Source organism: Haliotis asinina, chromosome 11, assembly GCF_037392515.1.
Source record: "Haliotis asinina isolate JCU_RB_2024 chromosome 11, JCU_Hal_asi_v2, whole genome shotgun sequence".
In the NCBI taxonomy this organism is placed as follows: domain Eukaryota; kingdom Metazoa; phylum Mollusca; class Gastropoda; order Lepetellida; family Haliotidae; genus Haliotis; species Haliotis asinina.
The window spans coordinates 54,069,018-54,081,809 of record NC_090290.1 but is presented as its reverse complement, the minus strand read 5'-3'; the positions used below and the strand labels follow the sequence as shown (position 1 = coordinate 54,081,809).

Genomic DNA, 12,792 nt, shown 5'->3' with positions numbered 1-12,792 from the left:
ATCTACATCACAAAGAGTGCATTGTGTGATATTTTTCAGCTAGAATTCTGATGTAACCAAGATGAAGAATAATGTTGTTTTTGTTTTTTTGGGGTTTTTTTTTGTTTTTTTTGTTTTTTTTGTTTTTTTTATATTTTGTAAAGGCTGATGGTCCACAGACACAAACAGTGCCTCATGCTTTAAACTCCACACATCCCTTAAGCCCATATTTATCAAGTTTTGAGATGAAAAGATTTTCAGATCAAACTACAGGAACAGATCTCTTAAATACTTGATTCTGTTTCACCAGGACAGATGGCTAGCCTAGTAGTCATAGTTTTTGTTTGTCCTACCGAAAGCCTGGGTTTGATTCCCTGCATGGGAACCTATTTCTGGTCTTGTAGGTAATATATTGTATTTCTTTATTCGTCAGGAGGATGTGGATCAGGCGTTACCGAAAAGGACATCACCTTCTCGGTTCAGCGCCAACGTTTCTAAAATGCCGATGCCAAAGAGGCAGAATCGATCGCCTAACACCATACACAATGGCACAGACAGCCAGGTCAAAACATTTTCAAATTCTCCCCTTTTTCATTTTGTTGTTTTGTCACCACTCATCCCTCCACCTGACCACATCCACCTTTGTCATTGGCTGAAAATGTAAATGTTCCGTTTCCATGGTAATGTGAGACCAAATTATTTCACTGAGACATTTTTGAAATTATGGGGCATGAGCAGTTGTTAGGGAATTACTTGCATGATTTTCAAACTATCGTTACATACTTTCTTAGAATTCTGTGAGTTAGGTGTTCCTTGTTGTTCTTGTATGTATATGCATTAATTTGTAGCAGTGTGGATTGAATATCTGTCACTTGAAGACCAAGTGACAGTTGTATCAAAAACTGTCCACATCAGAGATATGGCACATGTTAGAGTTGGGATTACGTTTTTTCTGAAAAGTACTGATTCTATTACTTCGGTTGGGTTGAGTTCCATATGAGCCTCATACCCACACTCTGAGAGTCATGCAGCTGCATGACATGCTAAATTCAATTTACACTTGTAAGAATGGTACAGAACGTCTGTGATTTTGACTGCTGGTTGTCCAGCTTCCATTTCTGTGGAACCTGTGGTGGCTGGGTGGGTAAGATGGCTGACTTTGTGTGCTGGTGATTAGGAGCCTGACTTTGAGTGTGTGTGTTCAAATCCTGGATGGAACTCAGCCCACAATCTGTACCTATCTGAGAAAGTGTAGTCCCAAATGTAATATGTGTTACATTTTACAACATTCTAAATGGCTTATTCTAGCCACATGACAGAGATATGGTTTGGAAACAACACCTCAAATCCGTTGACAGATGGGGATTCGCACCTGTTTGATTTAATTGTATGTTTATCTTCTTTTACAACACAATCTCTGTTTGCATTTGACAAACTATTCACTTGAGCTTGGGTCAGGTGTACTTTCTTGTCAGCCAATCAGATGCTGAGGTGTCTGTATTCTGGGGATGAGTGAGAGAAGCACTCAGTCCTCACATATGATGTATGTATCTTGAAAACTCACTTAAACAGCTAGTTCTGAATGTAAATAAGAAAGGACGTGTCCAGATGCTGACATCCGATTGGCTGAAGGAACTACATCTTTTAGTCACATTGGATTGAGTTGGTGTCATGACAGATGCATATCTTCAAGCAGACAGGAATCATTTGAAACTAGGGGTTACAGTGTAATGCGGGATACGTTTTTGTACCAAACATTATGATAGAACCCAGTGTTTGGCAGACTGAGCCATGCTGCTGTGTGAGGTAGGTATAACAACATTCCCCTGAAAGCATTCAGGATAGCCCGTGCTGGTACATACCAGTCATATACATGCAAGGGGATTCTGGGACTACATTGGTCCCTGGTACCCCACACTGAATGAGACAGATGGTGAGAATGTGTGTTTCATTGCTATGTATTGCTTGATTAAAAATTCCCATCACCTGATGCCCAGGACAAATCAGTTTTCATTTCGGGTAGTCAAATAATTTATCTTACTTGTCTGTGGGCTACTATATCATTTACGCTTACGGTTAAATTTCATGACTGCTTAGAATGTAGCTATTAAATTTCCAGTGATAATTAAGCAGGGTTACCTTTCTTTGCTTTTTTTTCACTTTTCGATAAACATTAGCATCAAATATTATGTTGATTTTTTTTCTTTCATAATTTCACAATCATGATTGTCATAGAATTCAGAGCAAGTGGAAAATTAGTCAGGACAACTTACTTCTCAGTGTCACTTTGGCAATTGACTTTTTAAAAAAATTTAAGCCCCTAGCTGGTCAGACTCAGTTGATCATAGCTGGTATCCCACTGATAGTTGATTATGACTAGGGGTAGGAATTGCAGATAATTTTCAAAATGTGATATGGCATATGCGAAATAATGACAGAATTGAAAAATAAATGTTTGGCCTAAATGAAACAAAGAAGAGAGCAATTCAATGTCAAGGCAGTAGTTACTAGTCTGAACTAGTTTCTCCACTCTCAAAAACGCTCTGATATTTAGACAACAACTTGATCTGGTCAGGCCGTATCGGCAATCACTGGTCATTCATGAGTAAATATTTAATGCATTCAGATCCAAAATATTGCAAAACACTTGAACAAAAGTTAAGAACACAACTTCAAACTGAAGTTAACTTGACTTCCAGTGTAAATATCCAAAGATTTCCAATTGTTTCGAAGTTATCCAAATGAATGTAAAACAATACCAGTTTTCTATCAGCACATCGCAGTATGTGTTGTTTTTATGCCTGAACCGGAAAACCAGTAGACTTGTTGCATTTCACAGCCCAAATTATGTGATATCATATTTTGTTTTGTCTCAGACTGATGTCTCATTGTTGGTTGATACGAATTGTTGTTTTCAGAATGATGTCTCATTGTTGGTTCATGCAAAGTGCTGTTTTCATAATGATATCTCGTTGGTTGATATACGCTGCTATTTTCAGTATGATGTCTTGTCGGTAGGTGTTTTCTACCTGATATCCCACTGTTGGTTGATAAGAAGTATTGTTGTTTTCAGACTGACATGTCTATGGCCAGCATCCATTCTCTGGAGTCTCGGTCGGTAACAGATATAGAACAGAAAGACACCAAAATAGAAGACCTAATACGGGTGAGTGCTGAGAGGATGTAACAGAGCTAAATCCCACATTCAAGACAGGGCACCAACAGAAGTGACATAATCATGGTCACTGTTAATGGTCATCTGTCTCATGATGTGATGTTTATTGCAAGATGTCATGTATCGTAAAGTTGGGTTCAATGAGGAATCTGATCCCCATCAACCTACTTGTATACTTGTAACTTTTCATTTAGATCCAGGTTAGAATTTGTTCTGCTAGACATGTCTTTTGGATGATGAATGTGCTATTTGGACAGACAAGACAGTTGTTTTATTTGTATGTTTGATGACTTTTTCAGCAAAATGATGAACTCAGGAGGCAGTTAACAGCTCAACAAAAACTTTTAGAAAAACACAAAGAAAATTTGCAGAAATGTTTGGAGGTCAACAAATCATTACTTATAGAAAAGGTGAGACTCAGGATTGTTAAACATTCAACTGATTCAGGGAATCTTTTTCTGGGGCTTTACCTGCATTTTCTCTGGTCCATGGGACATCCAGGAAGTGTCAACATGCGCCAAAATGGCTCTCCGCTGTGATGACTTTTCCTGATAATTTGTCACAAGTGTGTCTATCATTGTCAATATTCTCACAGCAGAATAATGCTGACTATGGCATTAAAATATTCAGTATTTTCTGTCTGTGGAGTTGACAGCCATGTTAGGGTCTGAATTGCATTGTGGAAAATTTCTCCAGTGAAGTGTGGGCTGACACAACTTTTCATTCAAAAGGCCACAGTGGCTCTGTTATTTAACAGAAGATTTTCTGTGCAGTCAAAGGCATGCCAGAAATCTTTGATCATTGGCACAACTCCTAGATCTACCCTAATAATGTGTTGAGGCTAGTGGATGCCATACCTGTCATTGTGGGAATCATTAGCTTGATGAACATATGAACAAAACACTTCCGACTTTTGACATAAACTGATGAACTGTCACATGACTGAAACACTGTTTAAAGAAACATTAAAATTTGGTCAGTCATCAAGGAACCAATAGATTTCAGATGGACTAAACTTATTTGAAGGAAGTCCTCCTTGGGGTATGGCCACCTGCCTCCCTTCATTCTGTCTGATATGCTCACATGAAACGTGAGGTGCGGTGGTCGACGGCCAGAGTTAACTGCTCTTGGCTGTAGGGGTCCCAGGGTAAGAGTGGTTTAACAGGACAAATAAGAATTATCTGTTTTATAAATATTAGAAAATATACTTACAACTGTCATAGGAATTTTTAATGGACATAAACATGTTTGTGTACCCCACGGAGGACTTTCTTCAAAGAATTCATAACCTCTACAGGTTTGTATAAATTTGTGTTCCAGAGTACATTAGTCAAAAAAGAGACGAGACAGAAATGTATGGAGAATAGACTGAGATTAGGTCAGTTCGTTACACAGCGTCAGGGTGCCACGTTCGTGGAGAACTGGGTAGACGGCTGGGCTTTCACAGACCTCATGAAGTAAGTGCAGCCTTATGATGGCAGGAAACATGCATGTCGTCATACCAGTTTGTTCAAATATGTTGTCGCAGTCAGTTTGTGTGAATTGTTAATTTGATATAAGCGGTGATAAGTTTGATTGCTTATGTTATGAAATTTTCCCTCTGAATACCTGAAATTAGATGGGAGAATATTTAATAATATAATATGTTAGAAAATCAATAGCTAAATTGATTTCTGCTTTGAGTCTGTTATCTTGTTTTATTGTTGAGTTGATGAGGTATATGTTCATGTCAGTTTAGGACTACATCAGACTAAGTGAGGCTAAACTATCGATCAATGGAAGTGTGGTATGTGAAGTGACAGTTATCCAAATACAGTAACGTTCATGTTGAAATGCATCATGGTTTGTGTGTCCTCATTAATAGTGAACAGTGGTTATGTTCAGGCTATGAGATTCGGAATACAGTAATGTGATATATACTGTATATAGAACGTGTATATTTTTTTATCACTTGGATCACGGATTTGGTTAAAGTCAAAGGTGAGAAAACTAAAGTTCAAAGAGCATAATTGTTGTAGTTAAACAATCGCAACAGTGAAATCAGACTTTAGTCATAAAATCATTCAGGGCCATGCATTGTACCATGGGACCTACCATTTAATAATCGGGAGGTGCGGAATTAATTCTGTGAAAGGAGACTACCCGTTTACTGGGGGATTTTTGCAACTCATTTATTTTTTAAAGAGGTCAATGAATCCTGCAAACCTCTTTTGTAAGTTTGAAACATAGAAAAATATCTTTGTTCATACAGAAATGTGTGATTTTTTTTTTCAAATTTGAATCCCCTTTCCTTATCAAATGGTTAGTCCCAAAGGTTAAGAAACTATTGAATAATTCAACCAAATTAATTTCTAATTTTTTTTTCACTTTCAAACATTGGAGCAGACGGATCCGTGATCCAAGCAGTAAGAGAAGGTTAGAGCGAAACATACATATATATACATATATATTCCTTGACTTTTTAGCTGTTCAACTACTCAAACACTCACTATCTTCTGCCCTGTGTAGCAAGGTCAGCTCAAACTTGAGGTCAGAGGACCTTTTAACAGTCTTTGTACTTGCTGTTCAGAGGTCTGTCCCTTAGCTGTCAGGATCTGCTAACCTTGGTTCAGATCCTCGGTTCAGATCCATGGTTCAGGTCACCCTGATTGTGACCATGCTTGTCAGCTTCCTGCTGGAGAGTTTACCCAGACAGCATCACAGAAGAATTTTCTCACACTCATATGCCATGACATAACTGAAACATGGTTTAAAAATGGCTCTAAACCCATCTCACTCACTCACACATGCACATTGTAGACGCTTCTGTAGGCTTGCTTGGGTGTGTGGTATTCTCACTTCTTGATGCTTTTTTCGATGACCACAATTCACTTTTCTAAAATGGTTTGGGAAAGTGGAACTTTATAGATGAGAAGGAACATCAAGCAGAGCTTCATCCTAGATTCTAAACAATGCAGAGACAAATTTAGGTGTGAATGGTGATAGTTTGTCGTTAAAATTGAGGTTTTGTGGAGTTGACCTTTTTTTTTTAATTCAAATTTATATTTTGAAACAATGCAGCAATAGACTTAACCATTCAAACATCTTCCTATTGATTGGTTCAGTACTTTATCAGTGAAAAACATGTTTTCTGTGCAGGACCATGAATACAGATGTTCGTTACACACTTGCATAATTCATGAGTTTTGAGTATTGGCAAGGGGTGAGTGAGTGAGTGAGTTTTGTTTTACGCTGCACTCAGCAATATTCCAGCTGTATGGCGGCGGTCTGTAAATAATATAGTCTGGACCAGACAATCCTGTCATCAGCAACATGAGCATCGATCTGTGGAACTGGGAACACAGTCAGATAAGATATATCATTTCTCTGACAACTGTTTGAGATTAACATTAACCCAAACTCCCCTACCCCTGCATTTACACTGTAGTTACATAGTTATAACTGATCAGTAATTTATTATGGACTGCCTGTCATAATGTTTTGGAACCCAGATGAATGGATGGTTTACCCTTGTAATGCACAGAAAAGGTTCCATCATTTTGAATGAGACAAGTCACTGTTACAAAGTCGACATGGCATTGGCTGTTCTTACTAGTGTCAATCCTCATGATATACTGGTCTTTCACAGAAAGTTTACTGTTAGAATTGACTAGAATGGATCATGTCATCCTGGCTGACATGCTATACTACTCTTTATGTTAAGACATGTGAAGGTCCAGAATCGGCCTTCAGCAACCTTCAGTTTGCCATAAAAGGCGACTATGCTTGTCGTACGAGGTGACAAACAGATTGGGTGGTCAGGCTCACTGACTTGGTTGACATGTCATCAGTTCCCAACTGCGCAGATCAATGCTTGTGTTGTTGATCACTGGATTGTCTGGTCCATACTCGATTATTTTACAGACCTCCGCCAAATATAGCTGGAATATGGCTGAGTACAGCGTAAAACTAAACTCACACACTCACTCTTATAATCAACTGCTGGTTTGTCTGTTGAAGACTATATATCCACAAGCATGACACTAAAACATATGAATAAATGCCTCATCTCAGTTGATAGAACTGATTCATGAGGAAGGCCATAAATGTTGATAAATACAAGAGATTATTGTTATTAATATACTGAAGGGAGAAAGTTAGGCAACAAATATTTTTGAGGGGATGTATGAATATAATGAGTCTTTAATGCAAAAACTATCCCAGATTAGTCATCATCCACAGTTATTAATGAATATTAGTTTTGTGTAATAAAAGAAATCTTATACAGGACAAATGAAATGGGTCACTACTTCTTGTATTTATTTCCCACAACATTATGAGGCTTATTCTAGCGCCCCATCAACAGGTTGAAATGAACAGTAAGGCTTAACTGTTAACACTGCCCGTGTCGTCAGATGCTATGACAACATAGTGCTAATGGAAGTGAAGGGTTATAGCTAACAGGGCTAATAAAATGAATACATGTTATAATGAATGTATTAAGTATTGTTGGAGTAATTTAGAAATTGATGATTGATTTAGATATGTACAGAGACCTTTTTATAAATGTATCAAATGTGAAGTAATACTAATAGCAGTACATACATAGAAATTATTGTTTTTACTTGGGTGCCCTCGTCAGTTTTTACAAAGAGTTTTTACAATGAGAAATCTTCCCTAAATTGTAATTAATGGCCTGAGAATATGTTGATGTTGGTTGTGACTTGTGTGTTGCAGACAGCAGGAGAGAATCGGAACAGACCGGGAAGACATAGACAAACAGCGGCGGTTACTCATGAAGAGAAAACCGACAATGTCAACAGGGAAAAACTCCAAACAACACGAGTTCCTCAAACCAGGGCAAGAGAAACCGTGAGTCCATTTTGACAGTCAACATTTGAAGGAATGTGAGCTGTATACTGCCTCTTTTCTTTACAGTTTCTATGGCTGTTGGATCAAGGCTAGAAAATGCTCTTGTGATTATGTTCAGGGTTTGAAATTGGCTTTAGTCAGCCAGTCTTGTACTTGTTAAAGTAAGAGAGGACGTGGTACATTAAACACTTGGTGCAGTAATAGAGGCAGAAAGTCTATGGCTTGTAACTCCCACATGTATAGATCACGTGTATTGGACCATGTTACATACATGTTAGTGTATGCTCTTTGTTTTCTTTGTCAGGTTAACGTTAGCAGAGTTTTATGAGCAGGATGAAATCCTGAAGCTACGACAAGCGACCTTGAAAAAAGAGGATGCCGACCTTCAGTTGGAGTTAGAGAAGCTAGAGAGAGAACGTAACCTTCATATACGAGAACTCAAACGAATTCACAATGAAGATAACTCAAGGTAAAGACTCTCAATGTTCTTTGTTGTTGGGAATTACATCCTTTTCATTCATATATTTATTTTAGGCATTTTTGTACTGATTGTTTCGGGAATACCTACAGTGGATGCGTTAATGGGTTCTTTTACTATTGTGAAGTTGTCTTACTTGGCCTTGCCAGGATGTGCTGATAACAGACTAAAGTAGCTGGTTATGGATACTGTGTGAGCACCTTACATGTGGACACGGGTTCCTTTGGGGCAGTAAACGGCGAGAATTTACTCCACTTCATGCTCTCCCCTCATGTTACCAGAAAACTGACATACAATGATATAGATCTGGGCATGGACTTAACATGGGGACGGTAGGGTAGCCTAGTGGTTAAAGTGTTAGCTCGTCATGCTGAAGACCCAGGATTGATTCCCCTTATGGGTACAATGTGTGAAGCCCAGTTCTGATGTCCCCTGTCATGATATTGCTGGAATATTGCTAAAAGCAGTGTAGAACCATAGTCACTCTGTCATTACAATTATTGTACTTCTGCTTTTGCCAGAGTGGTAAACATGTGACATTGCTCCCACAATAAGCTGTCATGCAGTGATACAATGGAAATATCGTTAAAACAACATTGTCACACCCATATGACCTATCCTACCACAAACAGAAGATCATTCTGAATGGATTGTTGAAACTTGTTGATTAATCTGTGATTTTGATCTGTGTTCCAGGTTTAAGGATCATCCTACGTTAAACGAGAGATACCTGTTGCTGTGTATGCTGGGGAAAGGAGGATTCAGTGAAGTCCACAAGGTAGGGAAGATGGCCACATCACTATGCTTGTCATAAGAGGCAACTAACGGGATTGGGTGGTCAGGCTCGCTGACTTGGTTGACACATGTCATCGGTTCCCAGTTGCGCAGATCGATGCTCATCACTGGTTGTTGATCACTGGATTGTCTGGTTCAGACTCAGTTATTTACAGACCCACTGCCATATAGCTGGAATATTGCTGAGTGCGGCGTAAAACTAAACTCACTCAATCACAAAGAGCATTGGGCCAGGTGGTCAGGTCCACTGCCTTGGTTGACACATGTCATCATGTCCCAGTTGCTTAGAGCTATGCTCATGATGTTGATCACTGGATTGTCGGGTATAGACTCAATTGATTACAGACCACCAACAAATAGGTGGAATGTCATTGATTGCTTTGTTGAACAAAAACAAAAGAACATGCATGCACTTATTCACACCCAAAACACCAACAAAGCAAACAAACAAACAGTAGATCATCATATTACAATTCTAGCTTTACAAATCTGCAAAATCAGTTCATACTTTGGAGAATAATGCTGGAATGTTGCTAACTGGTATATCATTCACTTGCAGTACATTGTGACCTGTGACCCCATGACCTGTGACATATGTTCATGTGTGTCTCTCCTTTGTTTCAGGGGTTTGATTTAAAGGAACAGAGATACGTAGCATGTAAAATTCACCAGCTGAATCGAGAATGGAAAGAAGATAAGAAAGCTAACTATATCAAGTAAGTCTTTGTGAATTCTGTATATACCGGTAATGTATCTTCTCAGTGTGTTATTAGGAATTACTTATCATTAAACTTGGATGTGTGGCAGTTAAAGTCATGATGAATCCTGAGGTTGTATGTTCATAAATATGAAATTGTCTGTTGTGAATTTATTGGAAACAGAAACATTCGTGGATACATGATACTGGTTCAGCCCATCTGAGGCATTCTGTTGACCAGTACATATGTGGCCCATGGCTGCTGCTGTCCATGTTCTGATGTGTGTTTCATGTCGGTGATTGTGTTGTTTCAGACATGCTCTTAGGGAGTACAACATTCACAAGAGCCTAGACCACCCCAGGATAGTTAGATTGTATGATGTTTTTGAAATTGACAATAATTCGTAAGTATACATCTCTTTTGCTGTTTTTACAATTGTTTATGTGATGATTATACTTTTTTGGGGTTTATGAGACATTAACAGGGACGATATTGTGACATAAAGGATAATTTGTATGCTGTGTCATAGCTCAAATATGCATACGTCATATGGTTCCCTTTACCTCTGGCTAACTGCAATTTATGTTGAACATAAACATGTCTGGTTTATTGGGTTAGTGTATAATGAGATAAATTTATGGACTTTGGGTTAATGCTGATTTCTTGTATCTAGTTTTGTTTATTGAGCCTTATTGAGAATAGACTTCTTCAAGCCCAGCTTACTGTACCCCTCAGAGAAGTTGTAAATGCTTTATGATTAGAATATTCACTAATTTTTCAGGTCACACATTTGGTTCCTTAATATCATACGCACTGATGAAACAGCAGATTGCTTCCAATCAGGTTTTGAATTAATGTATGCCTTGATTTGTGTTTCAGATTTTGTACAGTGTTAGAGTATTGTGAGGGCAACGACCTTGACTTTTATCTGAAACAGAACAAGTGCATTCCAGAGAAGGAGGCTCGCTCTATCATCTGTCAGACTGTCAGTGCCCTCCGCCATCTCAATGAGATCAAGCCAGCTGTGATACATTATGACCTTAAACCAGGTGAGACATGACCTTGACCTTGGGTACCTGTGGCCAGTGATATGTTTTACACTTCTTGCAAAATTTGTTCATTTGCACAAAATTTGTTCTTTTGCTCAATCTTTGTTTCACTGTTAACAGATATGGCCATTCTGTCTTAAATTCATCCTTCACCTTTGGAATGACCTTGTAGCAGGAAACTTGTACATACAACTTGTATTGGTATAAATGTAAAACTGTGTTATATCTTCTTTGTTGAAATGTAATTATGAAGTTAAGGAAAGTCATTCAAGCTGAATTTGAGTTTAATCAAACCATTTTTAATTTTCTAGGAAATATCCTGTTAGGAAGTGGGTCCGTGAGTGGAGAGATCAAAATCACTGATTTTGGTCTGAGCAAGATCATGGACGATGAAAACTTCTCCCCTGACATTGGGATGGATCTCACGTCTCAAGGGGCAGGAACGTACTGGTGAGATTCACTGGAATATATAATTTATATAATTTACATTGAAGTGGTACTCTTTCATGACCCTGTACACAAAAACCCTCTTATGGTTGACTGCACCAACGACTACCTTCGTAATACCTTTGTGAAAATAAGGTGGAATGATCGAAGAAACAAAAATGCAGCTTCACATCAATGAACTTAATAATCTTGAGCGTAGTATACATACATAATCTGATCTTAAGCATAGTGCAGATATATAATCTGATCTTAAGCATAGTGCAGATATATAATTCTGATCTTAAGCATAGTGCAGATGTATAATCTGATCTTAAGCGTAGTGCAGATGTATAATCTGATCTTGAGCATAGTATACATACATAGTTTGATCTTAAGCATAGTGCATATATATAATCTGATCTTAAGCATAGTACAGATATATAATCTGATCTTGAGCATAGTATACATACATAGTTTGATCTTAAACATAGTGCAGATATATAATCTGATCTTAAGCATAGTACAGATATATAATCTGATCTTGAGCATAGTATACATACATAGTTTGATCTTAAACATAGTGAAGATATATAATCTGATCTTGAGCATAGTATGCATACATAATCTGATCTTAAGCATAGTGCAGATGTATAATCTGATCTTAAGCGTAGTGCAGATGTATAATCTGATCTTGAGCATAGTATACATACATAGTTTGATCTTAAGCATAGTGCAGATGTATAATCTGATCTTAAGCGTAGTGCAGATGTATAATCTGATCTTGAGCATAGTATACATACATAGTTTGATCTTAAGCATAGTGCATATATATAATCTGATCTTAAGCATAGTACAGATATATAATCTGATCTTGAGCATAGTATACATACATAGTTTGATCTTAAACATAGTGCAGATATATAATCTGATCTTAAGCATAGTACAGATATATAATCTGATCTTGAGCATAGTATACATACATAGTTTGATCTTAAACATAGTGCAGATATATAATCTGATCTTGAGCATAGTATGCATACATAATCTGATCTTAAGCATAGTGCAGATGTATAATCTGATCTTAAGCATAGTATAGATATATAATCTGATCTTGAGCATAGTATCATACATAATCTGATCTTGAGCATAATGTACATACATAAACTGTACACTGAAACAGATATCATAACAGCATTATTCTTTATTTAAATAACTTCAATAGTGAACTCAGTGAGACTACTTTGATTACCTGTGTGCAGGCTCAAGGTGGCTATACGCACTACAACAGAGACTGCCACTTTTCGTGTTCATGGTATCTCCATTTGTCTAATCAGTTTGAAC

At 37.7% G+C, this 12,792-nt stretch overlaps 2 protein-coding genes across 10 annotated transcripts in view; one reads left to right on the top strand and one right to left on the bottom strand.

The window, feature by feature from the left end:
- The window catches only part of LOC137255252 (large ribosomal subunit protein eL27), a 271,307-nt gene that overhangs the window by 160,101 nt on the left and 98,414 nt on the right, over window positions 1-12,792 (bottom strand). The window lies entirely within an intron of this gene.
- Window positions 1-12,792, top strand: part of LOC137255588 (serine/threonine-protein kinase tousled-like 2) — a 53,280-nt gene that overhangs the window by 34,481 nt on the left and 6,007 nt on the right. For 3 of the 9 annotated variants that reach the window (XM_067793014.1, XM_067793019.1, XM_067793020.1), the window contains 12 exons: window positions 413-541; window positions 3,053-3,145; window positions 3,454-3,564; window positions 4,475-4,611; window positions 5,537-5,569; window positions 7,871-8,005; window positions 8,310-8,474; window positions 9,180-9,261; window positions 9,903-9,994; window positions 10,290-10,379; window positions 10,856-11,025; window positions 11,337-11,475. In XM_067793014.1, the coding sequence (XP_067649115.1) occupies window positions 413-541; window positions 3,053-3,145; window positions 3,454-3,564; window positions 4,475-4,611; window positions 5,537-5,569; window positions 7,871-8,005; window positions 8,310-8,474; window positions 9,180-9,261; window positions 9,903-9,994; window positions 10,290-10,379; window positions 10,856-11,025; window positions 11,337-11,475 (1,376 nt within the window). The remainder of the gene's footprint in view (window positions 1-412; window positions 542-3,052; window positions 3,146-3,453; window positions 3,565-4,474; window positions 4,612-5,536; window positions 5,570-7,870; window positions 8,006-8,309; window positions 8,475-9,179; window positions 9,262-9,902; window positions 9,995-10,289; window positions 10,380-10,855; window positions 11,026-11,336; window positions 11,476-12,792) is intronic. The other 6 variants (XM_067793021.1, XM_067793024.1, XM_067793018.1 and 3 more) reach the window with 4 other exon arrangements.